Below are 16,988 nucleotides of genomic sequence, written 5' to 3'. Positions count from 1 at the left end.
GACCCTTTAGAATCCATTTTGCTCAGTTTTTGTGTGTCTTTTAAGGCTGTGCACATGTTTTCCTGTATTTTCATGTTGTATCTGGAGAAAAGAAAATGAGAAATAAATATGTATGCTTTTTTCAACCCTGCAAAAACAACAAAGCTAAAGGTGGTCCAGACTTTTGCACAGTACTGTATATGAAGATGTGAGAAGATGTTGTTGTGGCTAGGTACGTGTCACCGTTGAGAATTGTTTCCCCTGGCCACGGGAGCATAATTTCAGCTTTTCATCTCATTATTATGACTTACCAAGGGGATTTTTTTTTTTCAGTGGTGGAAATGGGCCATACGTAGGAAGCTCATAATTGTGAGATAAAAAGTCATAATTGTGAGATAAAAAGTTGTAATTATGAGGTAAAAAGTCATAATTATGAGATTAAAAAATCAAATTTATGGGATTAAAAATCCTAATTATGAGATAAAAAGCTGTAATTATGAGGTAAAAAGTCATAATTATGAGATTAAAAAATCAAATTTATGGGATTAAAAAGTCCTAATTATGAGATAAAAAGTCAAAATCATGAGGTAAAAAGGCATAATCATGAGAAAAAAAGTTGCAATTATGAAATAAAAAATTGAAATTATGAGATTAAAAAAGTCATAATTATGAGATAAAATGTCAAAATTATGCTCCTGCAGCCAGGGGAAACAATTCTGAGAGGGGATGCGTACCTTGGCACAACAGATGTGTTTGCCTAAAGTTGGGAAACACAAATATGCTCTTTAGAATATTTTCTTTCTTTGCCTTAAAAAGAACACTATTAGCCTACTTATTCAGAATATGTGAGTTATATGTTAGATTATCCATAAATACTTAGAAAAGCAGCACTGTCATCATACTGTTGACTATGGTGAATTACACATCTCAGTCAGTGGTGGTGGGGTCTATATAGAGTCAAAGTGCCTCCATGGGGCCATTATTTAAAAAAAATAAATAAAAAAAAAAAATAAAATAAATAAATAAACAAACAGTTGGTGCCAGGCAAAACAAACTCCGCCCCTCGCATGTATTATAATTTATTTTGGTATCGATCCAGCTGATGTCATCATTCCTATACGTGTGCTGATGTTAGCATATCAATTGCCTCTATGTATGTGCCAAGTCTGAAGTAAATTGAAACAACATTGAGGTTTTTATAGACATTTGAAATTTTGCCAATCTTAAGTAAATGGGAGAAGAAAAAAGATTTTAGAAATTTATGAAAAAAAATGTATCTTTGACCTACTCTTCCCAAAATGTAACCACATCTATTCTGGGTCACTGGCAATCTATAAATCCAATTTGGTATGAATTCAACCAATAGTTTTGCTGCTACAGACATGTGATATTTCGCCTATTATAAGTACATTGGGGAAAAAAATGATGTTAAAAATTCATAAAAAATTTTAACTTTGCCCTACTTTTCCCAAAATGTAATGAGATCTATTCTGGGTCACTGGAAATCTATAAGCCCAGTTTGGTATGAATTCAATCAAAAGTTTTGCTTCTGCAGACATTTGAAATTCCGCCCATTGTAAGTAAATGGGGATAAAAAAAGATTTTAAAAAGTTATTAAAAATGTAACTTTGACCTACTTTCCTCAAAATATAATCAGATCTATTCTGGGTCACTGGAAATCTATAAGCCCAGTTTGGTATGAATTCAATCAAAAGTTTTGCTTCTACAGACATTTGAAATTCCGCCCATTGTAAGTAAATGGGGATAAAAAAAGATTTTAAAAAGTTATTAAAAATGTAACTTTGACCTACTTTCTCCAAAATATAATCAGATCTATTCTGGGTCACTGGCAATCTATAAACCTAATTTGGTATGAATTCAACCAATAGTTTTGCTGCTAGAGTGTTAACAAACAAAGAAACGATACCCCTTGCCTCCCCTTTGGGGGGTGAGGTAATTATAGTCAAAGAATAGACACAAGCTACTTTTGGATCCTATTTGAATAATGCCATAATTTACACATCTGATGTTTATTAGTTTAACGAAAAAAATTCACAAGTCAAGAACATCACAGCTTGTGGTAAAATTGTTGAAGTATCAGACTGTGAAAATATGTAAATAGAAAGACTATGAATATGAAAGTCGTGGAGGTGATGTCATTGTAACTTTCTCTCTCCATGATCTGTGTGGAGCTGTTGTTTGCAGCTTCAACATGACCAAACATCAACATGACAGATTTTTAGTTCTTTCAGTACTTTTTCCATCTTGTTTTTAAAGACTGAGTTAAAAGGTTCAAAGGTGGCGGTCGTCATCATATACTGCAACATGCAGTTCCTTGAGTTTAACTCAAAACATGTTTCTTAGCTGTCTTTGGCACCAAAATGTGTCCTTATCTTACAAAATTATCTTTCAAACTCACAACATCATATGTACAAAAATAGCGACACAATTCCAACGGGATCAATAATTTATTCATCTCACCACTGACTGTTCATTTTTTTCTAAAGTTATATCCCATGGTGCACAACAGGAGGGCTGTGACTTTGAGTCTCTATAGGGGGTACTTAAAAATACTTGAAAAGAAGAGCCGTATAAACATGTTCCTTTTAGCAAAAAAAAAGATCTGTTTAAATCATTATAATATGATACTCATCCTGTATAATGTAGTTCATGACAACATTAATTAAGTTCTATCTTGTTAATTTCCACATGAAAATCTATTTGTGAGGTGCTGGTAAAGTGAGTGTGTATGTGGCTCCATTAACCTTTGGAGAACCAGTGACATGAGACTGTGATCTCAAAGGAGGATTAAAGACTCACCCCTGTAGCCAATCAGTACTGTTTTCATTTGCTGTCCTTTATGTGATGGATACATTTGCAATCATATAAAGGATCAATTGAATGAGATACAGACAGATTAACTTACTCCAAATGTCACAAGTAACAAACTTTAGTTCTGTTCAGTCTATTTCAGCTCCATTTAGGTGGCCTTACCTATATGTGTTTAACTCAAAGACTGTAGTTTAACAGACTATGACCCCAATGCATCAGCTTTCTGTTCATCTATAGAAATAGCATACAATCATATTATAACAGCTGACTGGTGTTCAAGTGGTACGGTTGTAGGTTTGATACGTGGGAGAAAAGTGTTTGAATCCTGCAAGAAACAAGGCTTTATTTGTCCGTTTTACTTAAAAAGAAAAAAAAAAAAAAAAAAACACCAAAAAGCAGGCGGACATGAGTCAAACATTAAACTCAAAGGCATATGACAAGCATTATCAGCGAATTAAAAATTTGGCTGTATCTACAAATCCACAACTGCTGTCTTTTCATATTCTCTTGTGCCCTGTAGTCTTGTTTAGTACCACCAGCTACTGATCTCAATCATTTTTAAAGATTCCTTCAAGACATAAACAACTCCTCCACCCTCATTAAATATTAATTTAATGTTAATTATTACCTTGGACAGATGTTTCCTACTCTCCTTAAACACAAATTTTCCACCAATGATGGCTTTGAGTTTACAAGTTACATACTAGAAGAACAATTGGCTCTAACATGTATATGACATTGCCAATCCTGCCTTTAGGTGCAAAAGCCTTAAATTCAGGTTTTATGTGAGTACAGAGAAATGTTTCATCTCAGATAAATGTGAAAACAGTTTGACATTATCAATCTCTGCACAGACATCACTGGGCACAGTGACAGAAGAGATTATAGCATATGGAAAAACATGATGTTAAGTGGACGGGGGCTATAACTCAATCATCACTGTACAGAATAATAAGAAAATTACCTAAAAATTAAAGCCTGGAAGGTGAAAAATCTGAACAATCTTTGGCAGTTGACTAAAGCAGCTGCACACACTGAAATTAGTGCCCAAAAGTGTGTAAAATTACACCTTTATGTTGCATTAACCCATAAAGTCCCAAACATCCACTGGCGTTCAAAACCATCTACTGATGTAATACTTTAATAACTTCTGATCCACTAATTCTATCAATACATGTAAATAAATGATGTAAAATGCAGTTTGTCATCTTTTCATGGTCATCAGATATGACCCATTTGGACGTTTAGTGGCTCTGTAGTTACCATGGAAACACCATCATCTGCTACAACGTTGATTCACCAGTAAAACCCATGGAGTTGGATCAATGACAGTGGATGGAGACACTTGTATCTTTCTATCTTTGCTGAAAAAGTCACTTCTTCTGAGACTTCAGACTTACTTTATTGTCATTCAATAAATGCACCATCAGTACTTCATTAAACGAAATATCGGTGCTTTGCTCACCACAGCGTCAGTTTATAAATAAAATAAATAAAAACACACTTTGTGAAATATAAAGTAGCCTAAAATGCTGTAATCATTTTAAATGTCAGTTTTCTCTGTTTTTTTAATATAATAACCCTCAACTTTTTTCCCGAGCTTTTATGAACATCTACATGATGAGTAAATTTAATATAAGAAAATGTATTATTTTCACTAAAAAATGCAAAGTGAAGAAGATAATATTACAATAAATGGTGATAAATCACTGAAAAAAGGTTAAATATAGAGAAATCACTACTTGGGAACTATCATCAAAGTAGCACTGGGTCTTTAGGGGTTAAAGTTTGCTGATAAGGTACTGGATGTTGGTATACCGTCTTTTTTTGTTTATATATGTTGTAATTCTGCTAATCTACTGCCAGTGTAACAGAAGTTTCAGATGACGTGTGTGGCAGTGGGAACTACACAGCCGAGATGAGTCTGAACCTGGGCGGGGGGGTGGAACCTGGCGATGCTGTGCCTGCCCTGGGAAACCTCCGAGTGGTTATCAACCTGAAAACAAACAACAGTCGGATTAATCTAGGGGTCACCTCCTGTTGTCTGTCCCCGACCATCCAGCCCGACTTCACCAACTCCACCTGCTGCCTCTTCTCAAGGTGCACAGCATAGTCTGAGAAACACAGCACATCCACATAAAAAGGACGGGGCAAAGATGTATGACTTTCATTGCAGGGTTTAATGGATTTTTATATCAAAGTAAAAAGGTTTTGTTCAGGTTAAACAGGGTGAGATATCATATGTGGCCTCGAGAAAATGTGTTTTTAAACAGATAAAAACAGAATGTATAAGAGTAAACCCAGGAAATACAAGTTTTAGAATGAGGTAAACAAACCCCATGGACTACATTTTGTGAAGAGACAAAATTGCCAGTCTTGATTTTTGTGATTTTTTAAAAAATGTATTTAATGTCTTCCCAGAAAGAGGGCACATTTTTTATATTTATGTTTCTTTTTTGTTTTCTAAACACATAAAACTAGCAGAGTGCATAATACAACCTCTAAAAAAGCCTGACATCAACCTTGCCAGACTGACATGGTCATAAACACGTTCACAAGACGGAGATTTTCGCTATTATTCATTTCAATCCACAGAGATGCAGGTACTTTTTAGATGCTGAATATTCTCAGCTCAGTAAACAGAGGACTGCTGTAGGTTGATGGTGTTATCTCTGAGAGCCAGCATCACTCAGATGGATGGAAATTCAATGTACTGCACACTTCAAGAGGCAGCGGTAAATGCACAACCTCTGAAATATGTCAAATGTGAATAAGCTGCCTGTTAACTTGTAAAGTGGATTGGGATAAAAAACAAGCATATACACCCAGGACATGTCTTTTAATATGCATAGTCACTTTTTGTTTACTTTTTTGTTTGCAAGTGAGAGCTGTGGTTATACAGTGTGTTTACATTGTGCTTCAGGTTAGCAGCAGAGCCAGCGGGGATCACTCTGTTGCCCAGTGCCCTGTCAACCAGTGCCAGCTTTACCATCAGTCTCTTCCAAATGATTAATTACTCAGTGGCATACCTACACTGTGATCTCAGTGTCTGCCTGAGGAACCGCTCTGACTGTGAAAGGGTAAGACTGCAGCGAATGCACGGCGTAATAGATGCAAGAGGATGAGAGTATCAGCAGTTGAGCGTGATTTAAATTTAGTGACACAAGGTGTGACACTGCGAAAACAGGGAGACAGACGAGGAGCGAACAGGCTGATGTAAATGGGCTGAGAAGATGAGCAAGAAGGGAAACCAAGGTGAGTGCAGGACTTTGGAGAGAAGAGAAGGAGAAGGTAAATGGGGCTGAATATGATGGAAGCATGTGGAGCTGAGGGATTTACAAGGGTGGTAACTAATTTGCCTGCATTGGAGGTGAAAAAGAGAGAGGGGGGGTTATAAATAAAATATTCTGTCAGAAGTACAGGACTGTTCAAATGTGTTCTGAGAGTGAGGAAGATAGCCAACAATATGCAGACTAAAACATCTGTCATGTTATTATTCACACTTAAGGTCAGATAAGGTCTTCGCAAAGTTACTGAATAACACTCACGTGGCAGCAGAGGACGCCGACGTCTTCATTTCAGCTGCTGTTGTGGGGGTGAGGCCTTTGATTAAATGGAAAAAAAACCTGAGTCATCTGACATGTACACGTTAGAGGGCGGAGGTGAAACAGAGGATTAACTCGCGGGGTATAATTTGACGTCTAGCTTCATAGAGCTGTTCTATACTCTTTACTCTTTCGAGCATTTTTTTTTTTTTTATGTGGGGTGTCATGTTTTTCGTACTGCAACATTTTTAGAGCAGCAGCATTTTTTTTTTTTTGCAATGAGTAACAGTTCAGTTAAATACATGCAAAGTTTGTTCAGTGCTTTGATGATGTTTAAAAGCGCGGCTCGAGGAGGACTAAAAGCTACACCTGGATCATGCGGATTGACATTTTTCCCACTTCGCTTCCATTTGCAGCTTCCTTTATATGGATCCATTGATCTTGTTTCTGCCCCGCTATCCTGAAATGGTCTTATCTTCTTAGCACTTGATGTCAGGTGACACACAGCCTGAGACTTTCATTTACATAATGTAGGAGCCATACATTATGTGTAAACTAACTTGTTTGAACCAGAGTGTGGTACTTTGAAGAGTTGCTTTTAAGTGAAAATCCTATTTCCAACTCTTCATCTGAATGTTTCTCCTCCTGCCCTTTGTCCAAATAAAAAATAGCACAAAGGAAAACAGGTTTAAGACATATTTATCACAGAGATGCACCTGCATTGTTTCAATTACCTTTGCCTGCACATTGTATCCACTATCTTTGATGATAAACAACACACCATACTTCTTCCAAAAACTTAATTAATGAAAGCTACTCAATCATTTTTCTTAGTCACATGTTAAAGCACTTATTTTCCCATGTCTTTTTATAGCAGTGCCTTCAGCAGAGGAATGCATTTTCCTTAGAGGGTCCAGATGCTTTTGTCACTAATCTAAGAAATCGCATATCCTTCGGTCCCATGTTGAAAGAAGTGGCGAATACTACCTTCCCAGAGGAGATAGGTAATTATTAACTCTGCCTTAAAACAAGAGCGATCAATCTGAGATAACAGTGCAAACGCAGGAGATGCCACATGACAGAAAATGAAAGATAACCATGTCATTTATCTGAAACAGGCAAGGGACAGATCTAGAGCTAAGTATCTGTGTGTATGTATGGAAATCAGGGGCTTCATTATCATGTATGATACAGAGCTAATAAGTTCATGTATGGTAGGCATAGAACATTGTATGATAAATGATTAATTGCCTACATCATATTTTATTCTTTATTGAGTCATGTAGACAAGCCAGAGCATTTTTATGTGATAGTGGGAAGCAACTGAAGACACAGAGAAGTAGAAAAGGAAAACTATCACTATAAATCACAGTTATTCATCAGTGTTTTCTACTGCAATCCTAAACCTGTTCTTTTCAATGCGACACTGCGGAAATGTCTTACAGCACCTTTAGCTTTGTTGTTTTTGCCAGGTTGTAATGAGTATACATAATTAAAGACCCTGGTATTAAAAGTACTGAAGTCACATTTTTGGACAATTTAAGTTGAGCATATAAATATGTTGTATTTGTTTAGCGAAGTTCACCCTATAAATATTTTTAACAGACTTTTTTTATGACTTCAGTACTTTTAGCGCCAGGGTTTTCAATTATTTCTCAGCCTCCTTTTATCAGATACAACAAGAAAAGGCAGGAAATATGGGCACAACTTTAAAAGCCCACCCACACAAAAAATCAAAACTGAATAGCTTCTTGAAACTGAAGTTGGTATTTAGTGTGACCTTGTTTCCATAACAAAAAGAAACCCAAACAATAAGAATCATTTCACATAAGAAACGAGTTGAATTATTTTTTAAAAAGCAGTAAATCTCACGTTGTGTCAAAAGGAGCATGAAGCGTTAAAGAAGTTGCACTATATATATATATATATATATATATATATATATTTTTTTTTTTTTTTCCTATAAAACATTTGTTTTTACTGGTTTGCATATTTCCCCTACAGCCTTGGTGTATCTTAACACAGAGACAGAGTTGCATACGCATGTGTGGTCATTATAACTTTGCTAAATCAGCAAACCTAATGGTAGTTCATACTTCTGCACAGTAGTGTGGTTTCACCAGAATGTAACATCATTAAAATATGATGCATAGACAATCACCTGCATAAGGTACTCCGGAACAGTAGAAACAGTAGCAATGCTTATTAGGATAGTCACATGTAGCTACTGTGAATTATTTAATGATCTATAAGAATTATTTATATGTATTTAAATATTTAATCTGTGTATATTATTTTTGTCATCATGCTGGTTTTACATAAATATTTAGGGCTTTGTACAGTCATGGTCCCTCTTACAGAGGGTGTCCCATGCCTGTAGCAGGTTCTATATAAAAGGCAGGTACAGTCTACTCTCGTTATACCACCAACTTCCGTTCACGGCCAAATTGGCGGTATAGCGAAAATGGCGTTACAACGGGTTGCGTCCATAATGTGCATGTCTTTACTATATGATGTCTATGCTGCCTCCGTTAACCCGTTCTAATTGCGTTTCTAAATAAATCTTGATTCTGTTATGTTGTAAGGGATCATTTAAAGTGGGGAAACATTTTAAACATTATTATACCGTGTCGGGAAATGACACCCCACCAGCACTCCCATTAGATCATGTAGATAGTGAAATCATTTCAATATGGAGCTTAATATATTTAAATCCCACTACTGTTCCCATTTTGCAGCTTTTTTTCCGAAATAAAATCCAATACATCACTCTAAACTAGTTTATTCAACAATTCGTTTTAACAAAATTACAGTACGTTCAATAGTTCTTTATACAATATTGAGTATGGATGAACAAGTTCAAAACTGTCACAAGAATTAAATGTTTATCTACTGTATTGCTAACTTTTACCGGACTACAAACTAGACTCGGAAGTTCCTCAAGCCCCGGGGTCAAGGTATGTACAGTAACTGCCAGTCCATAACAAAAATAGCGAGGCCAACTGCCATTCTGCCACATGTCGAAATGCAAACAAATTTTAGAGTCTACTCAAAAACAAAACTAATGAGTTACAAGCCCATCGTTAAAATTGGGCTAACAAACTCAATACCTATTGCGTGCCGGTTCTGCAGATCAATCAAAATGTTACTGACTTTTGAAAAAGTCGGTTATGGCAGATTGTTTCGTCGATTTCTTAATCAAATTGTTTATTTCTGAGGAAATGTCCATGACTTTTTTCATAACGCCGTCGGCTGGAGTCTTCGATTCCAGGAACCTCACAACAACATCAAGTGCCGCTTTGGCCTCGCAGCTTGTTGGCGGTCGTTGAGGTTCTATGTCGATGTCATCGGCGTCTTCATCTTCGTTCCCTGGATCGGACGAAGGTCCTACCACGATGTTGATGATTTCTTCTTCGGTCAATTCTTCTCCAGTTGATAGGCCATCATCAACTGAAATGAATTCGCTCTCACTCATGGCGTGCTCAGGAGGAATGGTGTACATTTCGGCCATGCACTCAAACATGTTTCCAAAATCGTTCTGCAGGGGTGCGGGAACTGGATCAAGGACCTCAACATCAGCATCGGCAGCAGGTGTGCGATCTGGAAAAATTTTCACATGTTCCCAGCAATTGACGATTGTCTTTTCAGTTATGGCATTCCATGCTTGCTTAACATAGTGAATGGCATGGTTAGGCTGGATTTCTGTAGGCCATCCAGCATCGTAAGCATCAATCATGTGTCTCACTTGAAAGCGACGGTAATGCGCTTTAAAAGCTTTTATAATGCCTGCATCCATGGGCTGCAAATGGCTCGTTGTTGTAGGCGGCAGAAAGTGAACGTCAACATTGGTCAACTTCGGCTGGCCATCATCATCCACTGGAACAATATGGCTTGTGGCATTGTCCAACAAGAGCAATATGTGGCGATTTTGCCTTCGCATTTCTGATCTCAGTAATCCATTCGTTGAAGATTACGGATGTCATCCATGCCTTCTTGTTATGGAAATACTGTGCATAGACCCCAGGATTGAAATGTTTGAAACACCTTGGTCGCTGAGCATGTCCAATTACAAGAGGGGTTAATTTTTCAGTCCCTGTTGCATTTGCTGTTAGCGCGAGCGATATGCGAATTTTTGCCTTTTTGATCCCTTTTGTAGAGGTCACTAGCGTCAAGGTCCTATCTGGTAGCATACGATAATATAAACCGGTTTCGTCCATATTGAAGACATCCTCAGGTTTATACTTGGCAATGACAGTCTTGGCTTTTCTCCAACCTGCATCAATCGCCTCGGGGTCTATTCCCGCACTCTCCCCTGAAATGACACGGTTGCTTATGACAAATCTTTTTTTAAATCGCGTCAGCCATCCTGATGAATAAGCAAAATCAGTCACACCAAGTTTCTCCCCAAGTTCTTTTCCCTTTGCTCGCAAAACGTCATCGGTTACTGGTAAATTTCGTGCTCTAGCTCCTGAAAACCAGAGGAATAGGGCCTTTTCCATGCCTTCGTTCTTTGCCTGCCTGTTCCTACGAAAAGGATTGTCGTCGGTGCTCTCAAGCCATTTTTCTTTTTGTGCCAGGATATCACCCACCGTACGGCGTTTCATCTGAAAACCCCATGTTAGTGTAAAATGGTCGGCAACTTCTTGATGACTCAAAGAACGATTTGCATCTGCATACATGCAGATGGCCTTCTTCTGCTTTGCTGCCAGGCTAACCCGCTTTCGATCATCTTGAGGCTTTGGCTTAATCCCACGTCCTCTTCCCGACATCCTGACCTACTGAGTGTTCTGTGATACATGAACGGTGGCCGTTCCGTAGAGCTACTCATAGCTTGTCGCAATCAGCGTCTGGTGCGTTTGTTTCAGTGCATTGTTAAAATTTATGTGTACTCGATGGCAATCACGCTGGCGGTATAACGGTCGGGAAATCAATGGTATAAGTGTTGTTTGTGCATGGAACTGGGCTGGCGGATGGCGATAGGCGGAAATGGCGGTAGCTAATGGAATAATGCATTGGGGATTTTTGTGCAATGGTTTTGGTCGGCGGTGAGCAAAAATGGCGGTATAACGGCAGGCGGTTTAATGAGAGTAGACTGTAGTTGCTCTCAGTGTGTTGTTCATGTTGGTGTGTTAATGTGAAAAACTGAGTGCTGCACTGTAAGACTGTTAGGGCACAAAACCACAGCTACATTAATATTAAAAATGCATTATAATTTAACAGTAATCCATAAAAGAACATTTAAAATATGTTTTCAGCATTCTTTCATCTGCTTTAAACATCATATAACCAAGCTTAAATAAGTCTAAATGCAAAATTTAAATAAAACAAGTATGCATTTTGTGAAATATATGCAGTCCTAAAAAAAAGACTGATGTTGTACACGTGCTAAATGTTAAAATATAAAGGTTGGTCAATTATCGATGATGATGATAGGATTTCTGTAGAGCTGCTGTTGTTTGAACCCTGTTAAAGTTAGTTTTTGTGCCCACAAAAACAGATATATTCACAACAAAAACAGGTGCAAGTTTTGCATGTGGTTGTTTTGCCATTTCTGCAGGTTTAGACCTGACTTGTTTGCAGTCTTAATCACCACATACCCCCAGGTCAGAATTGAGTGCTGCACTATAGGATTGTTGTGGTACAAACCCACAACATTAGCATTAAAAATGCATGATAGTTTTACAGCATAACATAAATGTAAAATATGTTTTCTCCATTCTTCAATCTGCTTTAAACACCACAGTACAAAGCTCAAACAAGTCTACATGCAAAAATAGATACAAAACCCCAATTTACCATTTTATTAACTATATGTAGTGCTAATTAAAACACAGATTTGAGTGTATGTTAAATGTTGGAATTACAACATATTAACATATGATAATATACACATATGATAATAGTCATAATAGGTGGTTGTACATTAATGGAGACCAAGAATAAAGAGAAAGATTACTGCTACTTATACTCTATAGAAAGTAGATGACAACTAATCTAGTGTGACACATCTACCATCTTTGATAGATAGATAGATAGATAGATAGATAGATAGATAGATAGATAGATAGATAGATAGATAGATAGATAGATAGATAGATAGATAGATAGATAGATAGATAGATAGATAGATAGATAGATAGATAGATAGATAGATAGATAGATAGATAGATAGATAGATTCCACATAAAGGCTGATTTCATGTTGTTCATTTTCAGACCCATCAGGGCTGGATCTGGTCCTGGTTCTGGTCAGTCTGGTGGTTGGCTGCTCTCTTGTCACTGTGATGCTGTTGCTGGTGTGGCTGGCCTACCGCCGTAGAACAATCTGGCTCCTCCCCTCTGCAGCTCCACCACAAGCCTGCTGTGGTTGTGTACGTCGAGGAGGTGACTTGATCCTACCGTGACCAAGGAAGGACCACTGCCAATTACACTGATCACATCCTCACCAAAATAGCTGCAGACAATTACATTAGTAAACAGACAGTGGAGCAGTCAATCATATTAACCATAGTGCAGAGGCGGCCACTCGTATCAGACAGTATAGGCCAGACTAGATGATGAGGAGCAATCCAATTCTCACCTCATCTCATAGGTGACACAGCTGTTGCAGCCAAATTTCACACTTAACGATGAGCAGTCTATTATCATTCACTGAAAATAAACACCATACCCACAGGGAAAAATGGCTGTGATACCTTTATTTTCTCTTAGTGGCAACAAATCAATACTCTTTGCATCTCACTAGGAGATTGATAGGTTGTTAATACTGGATGTAATATAATGTATGCATTCACGCATTGACATTTGTATCGAGGTCCTGTCATAAACTATTCCGAGACAATGTGTGTTGATTGATTAGGAAAATGTGATATCATTCAATATTCCTTCATAAAACACACAAACTCTCACATTGTTTTTTTTTCCTGTCTGCAAACATATATCCTTATCATATTAACATAATATGACAATCTATGTAACATAAAATGCCAAATCATTACTCATTCTTCAGTGTAATAAATGATTAAGAACTTACTCCCTAGTTTTGAGTTCAATTCTTGCTCTGAATTTATGACCTGAACTGTGTATCACAACAATAAATAAAGAATAAAAAACAATCTATTATTTAATTTTAGAGGTTTATGATCATGTTTATATCATTTTCTCGCATGCATAAGTGAGACAAAGATAATTTACTCATAATCTGTCAGCACTGTGGTTTAATGTCTAGTTTAGATTATGAACACATTTTTACCGGTGCATGAAAAGAAATATATATTACCAAACATCATAAGTCACTGTGTTCCCCTCACTGTCATTTCTATCAAATCTTTATAATTCTGCAGAGGTACAAGAGGTAAAATGTCTGCATGAGATAAGGATTTGGATTAAAACACTGAATGCTCTTGAGAACTATATGGTAACCAATTAATGTTTCTTTCTAAATCACAGAGCTTACATACCCCCCCCCCCCAACACACACACACTTATTTTGTGTGGGTGTGTGCAGTACTCTCCACTCTCTACTCTCACAGAATATGGATCAGAGACACTGGAGCTAGTTATTAGGGGACATAAGGGGTGATAGAAAAGCCTTTAGCTCCAGTCAGCATTCCCAGTGTGCAGGAGCCTACTAATGCGATAAGTTCAGTTGTGAGATGTGGGTTTTGTCAATGAAGACAGACTTCTCCCCTCAGGTAGCTTATCAGGAATCTGATCACGGGGCCTGGTTTTCATTGGAACATCAATCCAAGACTCTGTCCTAAATAATAGTGTGAGTTAGTGAAGCATGAAACTATGGCTGTCAGTGAATGTTAAATTCATCTATTATCACCTCTGAATGCATTGAGAGTTGAAGGATTTGGTCACTTAGGAATGGATTATTGGGAATGCAATGTGTTATAATATCTAAACTGGTAAATTCACAAATTATTCCTGTATTTTCGTCAGGTAAAAACACCACAGCCCCACAGATACTTTGAGTTGTTTCTATGGTGATAGGGTTTTAACATGCATGTCTACCTGTAATAGTACCCATGATGCTTCTTCTTCATAATTTGTTATTCAGCTCAAGTCTTCTCGGGTTTAAGCTTAAAAAAATATGTTTTAGCCCACTTTAATAATGCATCGGTGGTCTACAAAAGCATCAATATGCACATAAAGCCACATAAAAATATATTCACACTTTCAGTGTCAGAAACCTGATAACAACAGAGACACATGTCTAAATGCAAATCATCCCACATGTGTGCAGCCGGTGACTAACCTTGAGGAATGAGCCAGCAGATTTTTAACATTGTCTTTGAAAGGAAAGCTTGAATAAAGAATCATCACAAAGCAAAAAAGAAGAGAAGACATTACTGCAGTATCCTGACCTGTAGTAGCTGCTGTCCCAAAAGACACAGATTAAAGGCCAGGATCTTAATGAATCACATTTACAGTTTGGAAAAGAGAGAGAAAAATAATGAGGAATAGAGGGCCGCCCAGCGAGGGCTGCACACAAATGTGTTTGTAGTGGAGCTTTGCGTCATGCTCTCTGCAGGAGCCATATTGAATCTAAATGTGCTATGTGCTACGAATGAAGAAACCCACAGGAGATGTCCTAAATATTTCTCTGTCTGCCAAGCTGCTTGTGGCCCAAAGGAAGAATATCTAACTTCATCTCCTTCTTTAACATCGTAACAAACTCTTTATGTCCCCAGACAAATTCAGCTGTAAAGGGGGTTGAGTGGTACTAAAATATAACTGACAAGTCTATAAAAGACAACAGCAGGTAGGGCTCAGAGGAAGGTGGACTTTTGATTCTGCCCCATGTTCCTGAATAGGTTGACTCCGACCATAATCCTCTCCCATAAAACAAGATGTGTAAATCTTTTCTTTCAAACATCTCTCTTTGATGATACCTGGAGATAAAATGCATGATTTATTTAGGTGTGACCATGTTAACCCTTTATAGGACACTCATAGAAATACTCCTTTGTGTGTTATTGGAGGACCTAACAAGAGTTTATTACTTTTGTGAAATTTTTCAAAATTTCTTATTGTCATGTTGGAAGTCAATGTCAGTGAAGTTACCATATTTGGTTCCTTGCCCATAAGAGGCAAAAAAAAAAAAAATTAAAGAAGTATACACAAAAACTATTTAAGCACTCGAAGCGCGCAGACCAAGGCAGATCAGTGCCCCGGATTTGGATGAAAATTTCAGGAAATGTTGATACTGGCACAAGGAACAAATGAATACATTTTGGTGGTGATCGGGGGTGGGGGGGCCACGGGGGCCCACTGATCTGCCTTGGCGGAGGTCTGCACTGTCTTTTCTAGAAGAGCACTCGTAGAGTGCAGACCTCCGCCAAGGCAGATCAGTGCCCCCCCACCCACCACCAAAATTTAATCATTTGTTCCTTGTGCCAGTATCAACATTTCCTGAAATTTTCATCCAAATCCGTCCATAACTTTTTGAGTTATCTTGCACACGGACAGACAGACTAACGCTGGCAAAAACATAACCTCTTTGGCGGAGGTAAAAAACTACAAGAAAAAATACATGTAATGTGAAAGGAACTTGTATTATAGAACATTAGAACATCACTTTTAGAACATTAGACCAACGTAAGTGCTGCTCCAGACACCTGTCCATATCCACATTATCCCTTTGAACATCATTCCTTACATTAGTACCATTACTTCGTGGTACCTAGTAAAGCAGGTACACTCACTGTTCATGGAGAGGTCGACCTTACAGAGCCTGTAGACCATACTGGACCTGAGATTGTTGACTCACTGTCCTCACTATAACTGTTGCTGTAAGTGTCTTGTAATGTGTGTGGAAATGACCAAAAATAGTCACTTGGCTGATAAAGGGTTAAGGTTTAAGTCAGATAATGAGTGGAAGTACCAGGAAGTGATACTTGAGCGCACATTACACTTCCAGGTAACACACCCAGCTAGCACATAAATCTACAGTATGCCACATGAGTTGCACAACCAGTTTCATCAAAAAACATAAAACTATAGCATGTTGGAATATCTCATTTTCTTTCATTGAAAACAGCGAGTGGAATGTAGATAACATTTATCTTGTCGCTGAAACCAATAAGCTTCCACACATTAATTAGGGCAAAAGCGTCTAATCTCATTCTGTCATTTTGTGTCTTACAGAGCAGAGAACCCAGTGAGAAATGACTGTATGTGAGAAGTATGAGAGATATGAGGCCTCGCTACATTAGTGAGGCATTAATGTACATGTAATGAAGCCTTATAATGAGCTTTCCTAGTAATGGCATAAAGACTATTTCAGGCAATTTCCTAAGCAGTTTAGGTGGAATGAAAAAGTACAGAATACTGAGTTTCTGATTATTCTAAGCATGACTTGGAATTATATTTATAAAACTCTATGATGAATGTGATTAAATACCACAAATAACTTAGATCTATTCACAGAGGGTGACATAAAAAGCAGTGCTAAATGCCACATTTATCTCACACAGGAATTTGCTGATTAAGAGCTATGGAAAGACATGCTCTATGTATAAAGAAAAACTTCGAGAAAGACACTTGGAGACTTTAGAGGACAAAATTTGCTATTGATGCTCGAGGCCGTTTATTTATATGCATTTGTTTTGCATCAATTTTGATT

The 16,988-nt window shown here is 37.6% G+C and overlaps 1 protein-coding gene across 1 annotated transcript; it reads right to left on the bottom strand.

Annotated features, from left to right (window-relative positions):
• Nucleotides 1-9,501: 9,501 nt before the first annotated feature.
• Nucleotides 9,502-10,960, bottom strand: LOC115431087 (tigger transposable element-derived protein 6-like). Its single transcript, XM_030151337.1, has 2 exons — nt 10,401-10,960; nt 9,502-10,246 (listed from the first exon to the last, which is right to left on the bottom strand). The coding sequence occupies exons 1-2, from the start codon at nt 10,958-10,960 to the stop codon at nt 9,502-9,504; spliced, it is 1,305 nt and encodes a 434-aa protein (XP_030007197.1).
• Between the last annotated feature and the right edge of the window lie 6,028 nt (nt 10,961-16,988).

The sequence above is a fragment of the Sphaeramia orbicularis genome, chromosome 13, assembly GCF_902148855.1.
Source record: "Sphaeramia orbicularis chromosome 13, fSphaOr1.1, whole genome shotgun sequence".
Classification (NCBI taxonomy): Eukaryota; Metazoa; Chordata; class Actinopteri; order Kurtiformes; family Apogonidae; genus Sphaeramia; species Sphaeramia orbicularis.
The sequence above is the reverse complement of the archived record's forward strand: the minus strand, read 5'-3'. Positions and strand labels throughout refer to the sequence as shown.

Bases quoted from the DNA above. Each gene is read 5' to 3' on its own strand.
- LOC115431087 (XM_030151337.1), bottom strand. From the start codon at position 10,960: ATGAAACGCCGTACGGTGGGTGATATCCTGGCACAAAAAGAAAAATGG. The intron at 10,247-10,400 runs GTGTTTCAAACA...CAATGCCACAAG, and splicing joins GGACATGCTCAGCGACCAAG to CCATATTGTTCCAGTGGATG.